The 16,102-nt window shown below is 36.4% G+C and overlaps 2 protein-coding genes across 2 annotated transcripts; both read right to left on the bottom strand.

Moving 5' to 3' along the window:
• Positions 1 to 223: 223 nt before the first annotated feature.
• Positions 224 to 7,090, bottom strand: LOC149030364 (putative trehalase). The gene is made up of 11 exons (XM_089142660.1): positions 6,393 to 7,090; positions 5,695 to 5,814; positions 5,005 to 5,120; positions 4,757 to 4,857; positions 4,555 to 4,664; positions 3,801 to 3,873; positions 3,524 to 3,691; positions 3,347 to 3,434; positions 2,923 to 3,022; positions 2,622 to 2,835; positions 224 to 1,825 (listed from the first exon to the last, which is right to left on the bottom strand). The coding sequence occupies exons 1-11, from the start codon at positions 6,926 to 6,928 to the stop codon at positions 1,739 to 1,741; spliced, it is 1,713 nt and encodes a 570-aa protein (XP_088998786.1). The 5' UTR covers positions 6,929 to 7,090; the 3' UTR covers positions 224 to 1,738.
• A 2,308-nt stretch (positions 7,091 to 9,398) lies between these two features.
• On the bottom strand, positions 9,399 to 15,709 carry LOC149030365 (putative trehalase). The gene is made up of 12 exons (XM_089142659.1): positions 14,930 to 15,709; positions 14,447 to 14,566; positions 13,757 to 13,872; positions 13,506 to 13,606; positions 13,305 to 13,414; positions 12,516 to 12,588; positions 12,243 to 12,410; positions 12,066 to 12,153; positions 11,639 to 11,738; positions 11,338 to 11,551; positions 10,432 to 10,519; positions 9,399 to 9,915 (listed from the first exon to the last, which is right to left on the bottom strand). Exons 1-11 carry the CDS (start codon positions 15,541 to 15,543, stop codon positions 10,433 to 10,435), a joined length of 1,791 nt encoding a protein of 596 aa, XP_088998785.1. The 5' UTR covers positions 15,544 to 15,709; the 3' UTR covers positions 9,399 to 9,915; position 10,432.
• Positions 15,710 to 16,102: the final 393 nt, after the last annotated feature.

Below are 16,102 nucleotides of genomic sequence, written 5' to 3' on the forward strand. Positions count from 1 at the left end.
CCAAAGAAAACATTCCATCTTGGAACATTAACTCCTCAATACGAGGATCTGCATTCTCTGGAGTCTTATTTAATCATTGGAGATGACTTCCTGTCCCCAAAAGTGGCCCACTCTCACATCTTTTTGATCCATAGGAATCTAGTTCGGTAGCAGTGGACCAAGTAGCACGCAAACAGATTTTGGAGTAACACCATTCCATATTTTATGAATAAACCATACATTCTGCATTCATCAAAGTAAGAAAGCCAATGGAAGCCCTTGGTGATAGACTTAAAAAAAAAACATTAGTAATTTTCATCTGGACCCTTGAGGTTTGATCTAGGTCGCTTTTAATCCAATTTGATTTTTCTTTTGCATATGGCTCCCCTGTGGTTTCAATAAATGATTAAATAAGACAAGCCTAACAGAAACTCTTGGTTTAATAATTTTTGTGATGAAAATACCCTTTAAGCTATTAGGCAAAATTTCAATTGATTATGTACATAAGGCAAAACTATGTCAGTAATTGGCTGTATCATTTCAATTGATTATGTAGTATGGTTCTATCATATTCATGTTTCGTAGTCGTAATGCTGCTTTTGTTCAGCTAACCTTCGATATCGATTGGCATGAATTTCTATTGAATTCTTGTCATTCTGAAGACGCTGGATCATAGCCATTGCTTCCCTGGCTGCAGTTGTTGCTTCTCTCCTTGCTTACTCCAGCCTCAAAGAAGCAGCACTGGCATGATCCTTTTCAATGCCCGTATGTCTTCTTCTACAGAAGCTCTGCCTCCTCCTGATTCAAATTCTGAAGATAACCCCCTTCTTGCTGAGCAAAACCCATAGACGAGAACAATTGATTTCTCCAAGATTTAAGAGAGAAATTTAATCAAGAAAGAATATCCGCATTGACCAAGTTGCAAAACCTTCACAGCCAAATCCAACATTGTAAACAAGGCCAACAAAATGCCTAAACTTGGATAAACCCAAGACCGGTTTTACGAGAATAATGATTAATAGACCACAGATTCTCCACCAGAAATCTGAAGATAATCCTCAATCTATTGAAAAGAATGAACGTATAAGACTTGGGCAGCAAAGAAATCCAAGTCACAACAAAGAAAAGCAAAGCCTCAAAAGAAGTTTATTTGAAATCCTCGAAAAAAAGGGTATCTTCAGAATATGAATTAGAGGAGGCAAAGCTTATGTAGTAGAAGAAGACATATTGGCATTGAAAAGGTTATTCAAGATTGAAAATGATCGTGCCAATGCTGCTTCTTTGGAGTTGGAGTAAGCAAGGACAGAAGCAGCAATTGCAGCCAGGGAAGCAATGGCTATAATCCAACGTCTTCAGAATGGCAAGAATTCAATAGGAATTCAGGCCAATCGATATCGAAGGTTAGTTGAAAAGAGGCAGCATTATGATCACGAAACATGAATATGATAGAACCGTACTACAAAATCAATTGAAATGCAACAGCCAATTACTGACGCAGTTATCGAGTTATTTACAGAATCAATTGAAATTTTGCCTAATAGCTTAAAGAGTATTTTTGTCACAATAATTATTAAATTAACGGTCTTTGTTAAGCTTGTCCTTATTTAATCATTTTTTAAACCCACACGGGAGCCATATGCAAAAAAAAACTTAAACTTGATTAAAAGTGACCTAGACCAAACCTCAGGGGGTCCAAATGAAAATTACCCAAAAAACATTTTAGATCTTATTCTTGTGCTAATAAATTGCATTTCGTAGCTCATTGCCAATCCATTTTTTGTTCTTCAGGCCATCCAAATTGTTCTAAAAATGCTAACACCACTCCATTGGTCCAGCCAAAGCCCGTCTGCAACATAAATAACCATTAAATATATCTTAGGCTCTTTTTGGTATCAATTCTCATTATCAATTATGCATATTTAAAGAAATATGTACAATCATTCATTATTGGTTAAGAAAGAAAAATGATTTGGTGAATTTTGTCAAAAATAAGTTATGGAATGAAAAATAAGTTTGGTGTAAAAAAAAAAAAATTTGTTAGGAAATGATAGTGAACTAGTTAGAAAAGAGGGAAAAAGTATGGCTTTTATTTAAAAAAATGTATATTAACTATTTTATCCTCATCTTGACTATAAAATTTGAAGTAAACCTAAGCACAAATGAAGAGAATGAAATTTTCACCATAATCCATAATAGACAAAAAAATCTATTATGGACTTTGGAGGTTTTTTTTTTTTAAATAATAAAAATAAAACTGATAATAGATGCCAAACAATTTAAAATAATGAAAATTTCTCATAAGTGAGAATGATAATTGATATAAAAACAGAGCCTTAATCAGTTCCAAGAATTTAGCACATAAATCCACTGATCTGGGGGAGGGAGAGAATTTTCTAAGAAGGAACCAATATCATAGCATCTTAAAACAAACTTTATATCGGACTCCCTATGTGAATTCCAAATTACACACACACAAAAAAAAAAATCTTTTAGAAATCAAATAATTTAGTGGTAATTGCTTTATAACTTGTAATTGATCATCAAAGCAGGATGACTACCGTTTACCTACAGATATACCCTTCAAGGTGTTTCTCTATAAAGCATGGATTTTCAAATGAACAGCAAAGTGAATGAATTGTTACCTGAGCTACGTATTCACCACCCCCTCCAATCTCACCACAGGTTTCCACATCATATTTTTCAATCATTTTGCCAGTTTTCTTGTAAGCAGCATAGTTTGTCCTGAGCCACCTAAGAGCAATGTCTTTTGCCATGGACCATGCTTCTTTTGATCCAGAATTTGCTAGACCTTCTACAATCATGTGTTGAGTTGGGGCCCAGCCATTTGGAAAATCCCTGTTGTTTTTACTTATATCAGAACAAAGAAAAGAAAGCTATCTCCGATCTATTCATGATTGAACGACACATCCAAAACCCACATACCATTGTTGTCCTGAATTTGTTAAGGAAGTAGCAATCCCAGCAGCACAAAGCAAACCGGAACTCTGGAGACTTTTCAGAACCCTTTCCACCAATTCTCCATCTTCACAATCAAGTAAGATATCACTCAAAAAGATCATGTAACAAATAAGTCACTATGTTGTTGGTCTGTATGTGACTTTTTTTCCTGGCATGTGGTAGGTTATGGAAAGAGGTATGTAGAAAAGGGTAAATTACTCTGCTGCATTCTGTTCTATGATCTCTGGCTTAATAAAAAGTTAGAATGAGCAACAGGAAAACAGAGCCGGGTTGTCTATAAGCCAACAATTATAAGATGATTACACAATATTCTGACAGGATGAAGTACTACTGCAAATAGCATATCTGGAAGTCAGTTGAAAATAGAGTAAACTAAGAGAAAGCGAACCTGAGTTAAATGATTCAATCCATATGGGAATGAAGTTTGAGACAAAGCTATTCTGATTCTGGTTCTGAATCTCCCATCCAGAAACCTCCTGAAAAAAGCATCAATACAAAGGAAATCAAGAGAAATAAAAAAATTGATTGTTTACAACTGTCTTAATCTCTTATTATGTTACTTTACTTCACAAGTTTGGTTGTTTATGAGCCAGTAATCAAGCCACTGGCCCTTCTCTTCATTCCAAAAGATGGACTTAATAGCCTTCTTTCTTGCTCGAGAAGCCTCCAAGAAGCGTTCCGCAGTTTGATTTTCCCCTAGTATCCTTGCCATAAAAGCTATGTCTAGCTCCATCTGAGATAAAGGGATATATCACTTCATGTCATGTTGAGGCCATGCTGCATCATAAAAACATTTAGCATTTCAAATTGAAGCACTTCTGACAAAGTTTTTTCAGGCATACCTTGAGTATGTACGCATTGAGATCAACAGGTATGATTGCTGTTGTAACCAACGTTGTGAAATCGGATGTGTTCCTGCAGTGAAAATCCATAGGGTAAAAATATCTCCATAAATATTGATTTCTGATGCTGTAAAAGTTCCAGCAGCAGATGTCAACTCTGGTTGCCCCAAATGATACTTAGCAAGTTTTACTATTTCAATCAAATTAATATAACTATTCCTTCTGGATGGTCCGAACTTTTCTGCTACACTGCATTTGTCTTGAAATTGTTTTTACATCCAAAAAGTTGTAAACAACATCATTTTCATTGGACCCCATGAGTGTATTTATAGTTTATATGTGTGCCAACTATTTTTAATGAAGAAGATGTTACAGCTTCTAATGTTACAGCTTCTAACAGAAAAATCCTCATACATATTCTTGGTCATGCTGTATGCATCCATGCATCTCAATGGGACTGTAAGATGGTAAACCGCTCCTTGATGATCTCATATCAAAATATTATACTGATAGGGGAATCATAACTAACCGTAGTATCAAGCGTAGAACCATCGGTGACCAGAGGTATGAACGTAAAAATGTTTATTGACTAATCGTTAGAACTTTTAGGCCATGGTTCATCATTCGGGTGGACTAAATTCCAATAGTTGGCATAATAAGATAAGCCCCAAAAGATAATGATAGATGAAAAATATACACATTAAGAATATAGTAGATCACTCCACAGCTGAAAGGACAATGTGAAAAACTTTACCTCATCCATCTTGTACTGAAATCCCATCCAGATTCAGCTGCAGTTGCTACTTGGCGGTAAAGTTGCTGTTTCTCAGAATCATGCAAAAACTTCGAGGCATTTCTTTTGTCCTAAAAAATCAGACAATTTTTTTGGAAAAATAAGTCAACATTAACATCAACTTGTTGGCAAACGGTTAAAGATTAAACTAAAAAGAACATACTATAGTTAAAGATTCTGGTCTAGGTTTGTTCCACATTGCATAGTATCGACTTAAAGTGTGATTGCATGCTTGATCATCTTGAATGGTCACCTTGTGGATGCCTATCAGAAATTATTTCCAAGTTTTAGCTTAAATCACAAATAAAATGGTTCTAAGTTAATGCTACCAAATACCTAATCCTGAAAAATTAGGCAATGGAGGCAGTAACCTGAAACTAGTATATCAAAGGGAAACCAATTTCCAGGTACCTGTATTCCAGAAATCATGTTCTTTGAGAAGTGAAGGAAGTGCTCTTTCCAGAAGGTCCAAATCATTAGTTCTCATGTATATCTCCATTATCATAGAACTCAGGAGTGGGGGCTGGCTGCAGGCAGTACCATAATGCTGATAACTAAATCTTGAAGAAATAATGAGCAGCAAACAGAGCAAAACTTGAAGTATATACAGTAAACAGGATCCAGCCCCCAAAAGAAAAAGAGACAAGAAGGTCCATAACAGAAATTTGATAAAATGTTAAAACAAATATTCATTAATGTTCATCCAAAAAATATTCATTAGTGCGATAATCCACTTTATAGCTCAGAAACAGAGATCTTATGTAGGTCTATCTTGTAATCAGATGTTATTAAGTAATTCAGTGAAATTATGCAGATGATGCATAGTAACATAGCTGATTGGGTAGGATAATCATGCCAGCTAGGAGATGGATCCAGCATAAGAGATCCCTATGCCAAATATTCACAAAATTGGAAGATTTAGTCCTCTGTTTACCAGTATGCTTCTCAATTTTCATGTAGGAATAAACAAAACAGAGTAGATGATCTACAAATTGATTATCAACTCCTGATTCAATCAACTAACAGATCCTGATTAGGATGTTTTCTTTTGGAGTTACAAAGCTGAGAAAATAGGTAGAAGAGGAAATTAGGAAATCTTACCTTCGATTAGTATAATAAGCCCTTGCACCATTCAGGACATAACCGTATTTATCTAGTAGATAAAGAAGATTCAATGCAATTGACTTCGCGGTGGCATACATTTTGCAGACCAACAGACCCCTGCAGAACCAATAGATTATTTCTAAAAGATAGTGAATAATCTTTGAAGAGCATCTCATAATAATGAGAATAAACCACCGAACCATTACTCAGTTTTAGCAGGATAAACTAATGATAACCTAAAAACACCCTTCTCCAGTTTCAATAATGTCGTTTGGGGAAGAGTCACTTAGAGAACAAAAGATGGTAGCCATGTTTCTAAATGTTTACTTTGATTTGACTAAGCAAGCATTTTGATTTGAGCATCTCCAAGTTCCAACAGCTTTTTAGGATCGAGCTGTGCTGAGGCTGCCTTACGTTCGCCCGCTCAAACGGGTGCTTGCTGGCTATGTATAAGGAAATATTAATCGCACCTATCCACAAGTCTGGACTTTTGGAGCAACAAAACTACAGACTAATGGACTGTTCTAAAACTCACAATTCACATTTTCTCCAACAGAATTGAAACCAGTGATTTGAAGTGCAGTTGGGATATTCTAGGTCATAATTATAGTAGTAAACCTCTCGGAATAGCGATCCAGGAATAATGAAACTGGATAAAATGAACATTAAGTATAATTTGTGAGGAAAAATCAAACCTAACAACCCAGTAAGAATCCCAGTAGTAAACCTCTCTGAATCGCGATCCAGCAATAATGAATGGTTCAGGCAAAGGCAGAAGCGTATGTAATTCAGGATGTTCTTTGACCCCATCAGCAACTTTTCCGCTCAAATTCTTCCACAGTGAATGCACTTCCAGGGCCCATTTCCTCACCTCTGGATTTTCCACTTTGGGCAAAAACCCAATTGGCTCCTCCACGAAATCTGGAGGCTCGAAGTACAACATGTCGCTTCCGGCACTGTCCATATACGTCTCTATAAACCTCTGAAGATCCTGAACAGGAACCGTTCCGTTCTCCGTCCTCGGAAGCTTGTTGTAAGCATCCTCTGTAGTGGAAAGATTGAATTTGAGTGGCATATCAATGTAAAGCTTGGGATCGAAATTCGAATCGCCAAATGAAAGAAGAGCATCCGATTGTAAACGTTCAAGAAAGGCGATTAGTGGAATAGTGGCTTTTACTGGACCTGAATCGGAGAGGTTGCAGAGAGGCAAAGCTTCTGAAACTGTAGTCATGGCTGTAAAGAAGAACAAGAGGTGCCAGAAGATTACACCAGAGCTTTTAAAAAAGTTTCAATCCGATTGTAGTAAGGACTGAAGGAGAAGACAGCAGTGCATATAAATGCTAAACAATAAGGTGAAATTTAAATCATGATTTCAAACTTAAAAAGTATAAAATAAGCTTATAATGTTTTTGCTTTTTCGTCCTATTGTTTGGCATCTATGCACTGCTGCACAACAGAAAACTGTGCACACCAAATGATGTTTTTGAAGATCATTAACCAACATATTTTCCACGTCAGCGACAATGGACATAGCGAAGTTTCCGCCATTGAAACGGGAAACCTTTATATTTTTATTATTATTGTAGGCCCAATGAATCTGATTCTTTTTTTTATTTTTTTTTCTTTTTCTTTCCCAACAATGAATCTGATTCTACAAGCACATAGTCCATACCTTCTGCTAATCGCATTGCTAGTGCTTCAGCCATCAAAACTGGTCCCGCAATGTCACACTCCAATACCGCCAACATGGGTAAACTCTTGAAATCTTTAAGGATAAACCCGAGACCTGCGGCCCCATTCTGAGCTTTATATGATGCATCTGGGAAAGTTAGAAAATGTAATAGTTGGACCCACCTATCCATTTCCACAAACTCTTTCCTTCCTTTCCTTCTCCCTCACTCCACTCACATGGACCCAGTTTTTTTTTCCCACCCCACCTCTGCAAACAAACGCAGCCTTAAGGATAAACCCAAGACCTGCGGCCCCATTCTAAGCTTTATATGATACATCTGAATTGGAAAATTAATTTGGACCATGTAGTCCTTATAGGATGTAAAACCCATCGAATGTGACAATCCATTTATAAGTCACATCATAGAGTTGTGATTAAATTTTAAAAAAAATGATGTGACTTGTAAGATGTAGACGTCGTCCTTTTGATGTGGTTTTGAAACATGTTACACATCTACAAGTCATAAATGGACAGGATAGTAGTCCATCTAAATTGAGTTTGACATATGGGCTTGGGGGAGGAGTCCAGAGAAATAGGCCCATTTGAAGATCCTTCACCTCTTTTTTTTTTTGTAATGAAATCATATTTATAACGGCTGAGCCGAGGAAACAAGAGAACAAAGTGCCTAAAATCCAAGGATCGGATATAGGCCATTCAGTCGTAACCGTAATTGACTGGTCCCTCCTTGCTAGTTGGTCAGCAACATGGTTGCACCTTCTAGAAACATAAAATTCCTTCACTTGTGTCTCGCACTCTTGTGTCCACTATGCCTTGGGCTTCTAGAAATTCAATTGTAAATTTTAGTGCATGAGTGCCCACCTGAACTAGATTCCATTGATGTCTCGAAAAGCTATAATCATTTTGTGCTAGCCATAATCCCTAGCAAACATTAAAGCTTAGTGCCACCTTAAACCGAATGTTTGATCTGGTGCAAGGCTAGATCGATAGGAGCTGAGAAATCCAGGAAGAAAGATTAAAAGACCCATCTTCAGGTTTTCAGTGGCACAATAGGCTTGCAAACCATGTGCTTCTAACAAAATTGCAGTCAAAAAGAAGATGTTCAATAGTTTCCTCTTCCTTCCCACATCTCATGCAACTTGGATCAACATTGAAATTCCCCCTCTTCATCGTCGCACTAGTAGCTAGCCCTTGCCATCACCCTCCACATAAAAAACTTGATTTTCAGCATGATTGGAGATTTCCATAGTCCTATCCATACCACTTCTGGAAGAGAACTCTATGTTTGATGGTGAGATGATGATGATGGTTTATGAGTTTGAAGCCAATCTCATTCATTACAGAGTGCATGACAAACAAATTTGACCGAGAGAGTTCCATTTTTCGAGCCCATCCATATCAGGTCCTCTCTTGGAAATAAGCTCAGCTGTATCTATAAGATAATTGTCACACCCCACCCAACCGATCTAGGTTTGCGCCTCAAAAATGACTTGGATGGACCCATTAAGATTGGCCTAATTTGAGGTTCTAAACCCTAAGTCGAGATTAGGGTGTTGTTTTACATGTAATTCTAGGAGTCTAGATTCTCCATTCTGTTAGGGTAGAGGTTTGTAGTTTCCGTCACACCTCTTCACCATACATTAGGAGGGAGATCCACATGACTCACTAGAGGTCACTTCTAATTTATTTCATTAGAATTTAGGGGTTGGGTCCGTCTGCTAATAATGGTGGAAAAGTGTGAAGAAAACACAAATGAATAAATGATCTATATTATAATTCAAGGGGTTTTGCATTGCACCAATGACATTGAATTAGAAGTTTTTTATTATTTTTCCTGTTCAGATTTAGTTTAAAAGACATATTTGTACACAAGTAACACAAACATGTAATATATGTTTTTAATAGGTTGGAGGTTGTTATAACTTATAAGTTTCTTGTCCAAGAAATCTGTTTTATTTTTTTTTTGGGGGTGGGGGGCGGGACAAAGTGTAAATTATATTAAATTCTCCCATCAAAGACCATAGGTTAAAATGCCAACATTGGTGAGGAAATGCGGTAGGAACAGCCACCAAATATGACTCAGAAAATTTTCTAACACCTCTAGCTAGAAAATCAACAAAACTATTGTTCGACCTATTTACATAATAATTGAAGAACACTAAAATGAGTTATTAAACTTATTACATCTCCCAAAAGACTTGAACTAACCCAATCAACTGACTGAGCAAGTTCACTAAGGGCAAAGACAACAACTAAGCTGTCAGAAAATATAATTACATGGGAGAGTTGAAGGGAAAGAACTAAATAAACCGAATCTCTAATAGCTCCAGACACAAGTGCTAAAGCTGAGAAACCAAAACTTGCAACATATTTTGCCATCACAAAGCCGCTGCCAGGATCCCATTCCAAGCTTCCTCATCCATCGGACTTTGTACTCGAGTCCCATGATCGATCACAATATATTTTGTAGCACACATCCAGAGAATGAGGAGGGGTAATGGACCCAGTGGCCTTTGATGAAGAAGTTCCTGCAAAGTAGAAGATTTAACATACTCAATATCTTCCAAAAGCTTTGAAACCTTAGACATAGAATTACTCATAGAAGGATAGGTAACTGGTCTTCCTAAGAAGCTTAATGCTCTAACTCTTGATGATTGTCAACTTATCAATTGATTCACAATTGCAATGGTACTATTCAAGTTATTTATCTCTTCTTCCATGACCTTGATGTGCTATATATAATTGCACTAAGGATGCACCAGTTTTTAGTAGGAATACTCCACCCGACTTGAAATTTCAAATCCATGGATGGTAGGGTGAAAATGTGGTAAAATATTCATATAGCTTCAACCATGTTTTGAAAGAGGCTATTTTAATATAAAAAAAAAATAAAAAAAAGTGAGGTGAGAATTCTCCAAAAAAATTTCCACTAGGATGATCAAATAGCTCTTCCATTTTTTATTTTTGATGTAGAAACCATACATTCTGGCTGCGTTCAAAACATTTTAGATCTTATTCTTGTGTTAATAAATTGCATTTTGTACCTCACTGGCAGTCTATATTTTGTTCTTCAGGCCATCCAAATTGTTCTAAAAATGCTAACAACACTCCATTGGTCCAGCCAAAGCCCGTCTGCAACAGAAATAACCATCAAATAGATCTTAATCATTTCCAAGAAATTAATAACACATAAATCTACTGAATTTGGGGAAGGGAGAGAAGTTTTCTAAGAAGGAACCAATATTAAAGTCACCGAAAAAAGAAAAAAAAGATGTTGAAACATGTTTAAAACTTATGTATGGTATTTTAATTTAAGATTTTAAATGTATGTTTTATTGATGTCATTTTATCTTATGATTTCCATTAGTCCCACATTGGACAGAAATGAGCTAGTTATTGGGTTTATATATAGTAAGGACATATGTAATATATCTTTGAGGTTAAGGATCGCACTCACGGTGCAAACCTATGTGCAACGCGAACCAAGCTAAAACCCTAGTGTGACCCAACCATGGTTATAGCTATATATTAATTAATATTAATATTTTTTACAATGAATTTCCTCTTCCTCTTTCTCTCTCTCTCCCTGTTGTTTTTCTGTTAAGCAATGAACATAACCTGATTACTTGAAATAACCTTTATGGGGTGCAACCTTAAAGGTTTAGCTGACTGATCTTGGGGTGAACACACATTTGGTACTTGTATTGCCCGAATCGGGGTGTCTAAATACCTTAAAGAAAGTACCTCTAGTACGTTTTAGCTCTGACAAATTTCATGATTACAACAATCTTTCAAGTGTTTGTGGGAATTCCTTAGCAAGTTCTCAACAAAAAATCTTTTAGAAACCAAATAATTTAGTGGCACTAGCTTTACCTCCAGTTATACCCTATAAGGTGTTTCTCTAGAAAACATGGATTTTCAAATGAGCGACAAAGTGAATAAATTATTACCTGAGGTATGTATTCACCACCCCCTCCAATCTCACCACAGGTTTCCACATCATATTTTTCAATCATTGTGCCAGTTTTCTTGTAAGCAGCATAGTTTGTTCTGATCCACCTGAGAACAATGTCTTTTGCCAAGGACCATGCTTCCTTTGATCCAGACTTTGCTAGACCTTCTACAATTATGTGTTGAGTTGGGGCCCATCCATTAGGAAAATCCCTGTTGTTTTTACTTACATCAGAACAAAGAAAAGAAAGCTATCTCTGATCTATTCATGAGTGAACAACACATCCAAAACCCACATACCATTGTTGTCCTGAATTTGTTAAGGAAGTAGCAATCCCAGCAGCTCCAAGCAAACCGGAACTCTGGAGACTTTTCATAATCCTTTCCACCAAGGCTCCATCTTCACAATCAAGTATGAAATCACTCAAAAAGATCATGTTACAAATAAATCATTATGTTGTTGGTCTATATGTGAGTTTTTTTTCTTCTTTCTGGCATGTGGTAGATTATGGAAAGAGGAATGTAGTAAGTGTAAATTACTCGGCTGCATTTTGTTGTATGATCTCTGGCTTAATAAACAGTTATAATAAGCAACAGGAAAACAGAGACGGTTTGTGTATAAGCCTACATTTCTAAGATGATTAACACAATATTCTGACAGGATGAAGTACTACTGCAAATAGCATATCTGGAAAGTCAGTTGAAAATAAACTAAGAGAAAGCGAACCTGAGTTAAATGATTCAATCCATATGGGAATGAAGTTTGAGACAAAGTTATTATGATTCTGGTTCTGAATCTCCCATCCAGAAACTTCCTGAAAAAAAACATCAATACAAAGGAAATCAAGAGAAATTAAAAATGGACTGTTTAGAACTGTCTTAATCTCTTATTATGTTACTTTACTTCACAAGTTTGGTTGTTTATGAGCCAGTAATCAAACCACTGGCCCATCTCTTTGTTCCAAAACACAGACTTAATAGCCTTCTTTCTTGCTTGAGAAGCCTCCAAGAAGTGTTTTGCAGTTTGATTCTCCCCGGTTATCCTTGCCATAAAAGCTATGTCTTGCTCCATCTGAGACAAAGGGATTTTTTGGTTCATGTCATATTGAGGCTATACTGCCTGATACATTTAGCATTTCAAATGAAGCTCTTCTGACAAAGGTTTTTTGGGGCATACCTTGAGTATGTACACATTGAGATCAACAGGTATGATTTCTGTTGTAACCAATGTTGTGAGATCAGATGTGTTCCTGTAGCGAGAATCCATAATGTGTAAAAATATTATCCTTAAATATTGATTTCTGATGCTGTAAGATTTCCGGCAGCAGATGTCAACTCTGGTTGCCCCAAATGATACTTTGCAAGTTCTACTATTTTGATCAAATTAATATAACTATCCCTTCTGGATTTGGTCCAAATCTTTCTGCTATACTGCGTCTGTCTTGAAATTGTTTTACATCCAAGAAGTTATAAAGAACATCATTTCATTTATAAGCACTAAATTACATGTGTGCTAACTATTTCTAATGAAGGAGATGTTGCAACTTCTAACAGAAAAATCCTCGTACATATTCTTGGTCATGCTGTATGCATCCATGCATCTCAATGGGACTTTTAACATGGTAGACCACTCCTTGATGATCTCATATCAATTTATTTGACTGATAGGGGAATCAAAACTCATCAAATCAAGTGCAAAGCCATGGGGTGACCAGGGTATGAAAATTAATATATTTATGCCTAATAGTTAGAACTTTTAGGCTATGGTTCATCATTTGGGTGGACTAACTTCCAATAGTCAGCAAAATAAAATAAGTCCCAAAAGATATGATAGATGAAATACATACATACATACATATATATATATATATATATATATATATATATATATATATATATATAAATATATAATACATTTATATATTTGCACACACACACTAGATCAGGACAATGTGAAAAACTTTACCTCATCCATCTTGTACTGAAATCCCATCCAGATTCAGCTGTAGTTGCTAGTTGGCGGTAAAGTTGCTGTTTTTCAGACTCAAGCAAAAGCTTCGAGGCAGTTTCTTTGTCCTAAAAGATAAGACAATTTTTTTAAAAAATAAGTCAACATTGACATCAACTTGTTGGCAAACAGTTAAAGATTAAAACAAAAAGGACATACTATAGTTGAAGATTCTGGTCTAGGTTTGTTCCACATTGCGTAATATCGACTTAAAGTGTGATTGCATGCTTGATCATCTTGAATGGTCACCTTATGGATGCCTATCAGATATTATTTCCAAGTTTTAGCTAGAATCACCAATAAAATGGTTCTAAGTTACTGCAACCAAATATCTAATCCTGAAAACTTAGGCAATGGAGGCAGTAAGCTAGCTCAAACTAGTATATCAAAGGAAACCAATTTCCAGGTACCCGTATTCCAGAAGTGATGTTCTTTAAGCAGTGAAGGAAGTGCTCTTCCCACAAGGTCTGAATCATTAGTTCTCATGTATATCTCCATTATCATAGAACTCAGGAGTGGAGGCTGGCTGCAGGCAGTATCATAACACTGATAACTAAATCTTCAAGAAATAATGAGCAGCAAACAGAGCAAAACTTAAAGTATATACAATAAACAGGATCAAGCCCCCAAAAGAAAAAGAGTCAAGAAAACCCCTAAAAGAATTTTATAAAAGGTTAAAACAAATATTCATTAATGTCAAAATCTACTTTATAGCTCAGAAACAGAGATCCGATGTAGGTCTATCTTGTAATTGGATGTTATTAAGTAAGTCAGTGACATTATGCAGATGATGCATAATAATATAGCTGATTGGGTAGGACAGTTGGCAAAGCAGTACCTGCCACATGCATGCCAGCTAGGAGATGGATCCAGCATAAGAGATCCCTATGCCAAATATTCACAAAATTGAAGATTTAATCTTCTGTTTACCAATATACTTCTCAATTTTCATCTAGGAATAAACCAAACAGAGTGGATGATCTAAAAATTGATTCTCACCTCTTGATTGAATGTAGTAGCAGATACTGGATAAGGCTGTTGTTGTTCTAGAGTTAAGAAACCGAAAATTTAAGTAAAAGAGGAGAATTATGAAATCTTACCTTCTATTAGTATAATAAGCTCTTGCACCATTCAAGACATAACCATATTCATCTAGTAGATAAAGAAGATTCAAAGCAATTGACTTTGCAGTGGCATACATTTTGCTGGCCAACAAACCCCTGCAGAACCAAATAGATTATTTTTAAAGGATAATGAATCATTAGAAGTAAATTTAGGATTAACCTTTGAACCCTTTTCGAGTTTTTGCAGGATAAACTAAGACTAACCTAAAGAACCCTTTTTCCAGTTTCAATAATGACATTTACTGTGCTTCAATTAAGGGACCATTTTGATGTGGGCATCTCAAAATTCCCAGACCCACTGCTTCAGCAGAACTGAAACCAATGATTTGGGTTGCGATTAGGGATAAGGAAGCATGATTACAGCATTCAATTTCAATGTTGGAGAAATTTTATTGTTGATGTAAGTATTAATGAAACATCGAGGTGAGCATTAAGTATGATAATGAGGAGAAATCGAACCTGATAATCCAGTAAGAATCCCAGTAATAAACCTCTCGGAATCGCGATCCAGGAATAATGAATGGTTCAGGCAAAGGCAGAAGCGTATGTAATTCAGGGTGTTCCTTAACCCCATCTGCAACTTTTCTGCTCAGATTCTTCCACAGTGAATGCACTTCCAAGGCCCACTTCCTCACCTCCGGATTGTCCACTTTGGGCAAAAACCCAATTGGCTCGGCGACGAAATCTGGAGGCTCGAAGTACAATATGTCGCTTCCGGCACTGTCGAAGTAGGTTTCTATAAACCTCTGTAGATCCTGAACAGGAACTGTTCCGTTCTTCGTTCTCTGAAGCTTGTTATAAGCATCTTCTGTAGTGGAAAGATTGAATTTGAGTGGCAAATCAATGTAAAGCTTGGGATCGAAATTCGAAGCACCAAATGAAAGAAGAGCGTCTGATTGTAAACGTTCAAGAAAGGCGATTAGTGGAATAGTGGGTTTAACTGGACCTGAATCGGAGAGGTTGCAAAGAGGTAAAGCTTCTGAAACAGTATTCATGGCTGTACAGAAGAAGAAGAACAAGAGGCGCAAGAAGATCAAATTGGGGCTTTTTAAGAACCTTATAATCCCTGCCATGTTGGCTTTAGGAGAATCTTCCTTTTTTATGGATTTTCCGTTTATGGTTAGAAGGAATGTAGGAGAAGATTGTCAGCAATGGTGGCTGCTTATAAGGATGATCATCACCGAACATATCTTCCAGGTAAGGCGATGGTGTCATACCGAAATTTTTGGCCGTTGAGAGTTCAAAACATATTATAGAATTTGTTTTTGTTTCCCTATCCTAAACGATCAATTCCGGCAACAGGGGTGTCACTGTGTCAGTTTGCTCTAACGGCTCTGTCGTTCTAACCGTCAAATATTTTATTAATTCTTTATTAAAAAATCTATTAATTAAGTTTTTTTTTTTTTTTTTTTCTGTTTATTTTTTTTCTTCTCTATTTAAATCTCTCATTGAGTAATGATGAACCTTTATATATTGGGGATCAGAGGTGTTAGATAAGGTGGTATGCCTGGTTCTCGAGGGGTTCAAATTCTAACCTTCTACCAAGATCCGAACTTAATCGTATAGAAAGACGATGAACCCCACCAAGATCCAAATTCAAGATCACCTCCCTGTGTGAGAGGAGAAAAGTGT

The sequence above is a fragment of the Hakea prostrata genome, chromosome 1 (assembly GCF_041222555.1).
Source record: "Hakea prostrata isolate BN-2017 chromosome 1, UWA_Hpros_2, whole genome shotgun sequence".
In the NCBI taxonomy this organism is placed as follows: domain Eukaryota; kingdom Viridiplantae; phylum Streptophyta; class Magnoliopsida; order Proteales; family Proteaceae; genus Hakea; species Hakea prostrata.

Coding starts and splice junctions, on each gene's coding strand:
- LOC149030364 (XM_089142660.1), bottom strand. CDS start 6,928: ATGACTACAGTTTCAGAAGCTTTGCCTCTCTGCAACCTCTCCGATTCA. Junction 5,121..5,694: donor GCTTATTATACTAATCGAAG/GTAAGATTTCCT, acceptor TACTGCCTGCAG/CCAGCCCCCACTCCTGAGTT. Junction 3,874..4,554: donor TTCAGTACAAGATGGATGAG/GTAAAGTTTTTC, acceptor TTTTCACTGCAG/GAACACATCCGATTTCACAA.
- LOC149030365 (XM_089142659.1), bottom strand. CDS start 15,543: ATGGCAGGGATTATAAGGTTCTTAAAAAGCCCCAATTTGATCTTCTTG. Junction 13,607..13,756: donor ACATCACTTCTGGAATACGG/GTACCTGGAAAT, acceptor AATATCTGATAG/GCATCCATAAGGTGACCATT. Junction 12,589..13,304: donor TTCAGTACAAGATGGATGAG/GTAAAGTTTTTC, acceptor TTCTCGCTACAG/GAACACATCTGATCTCACAA.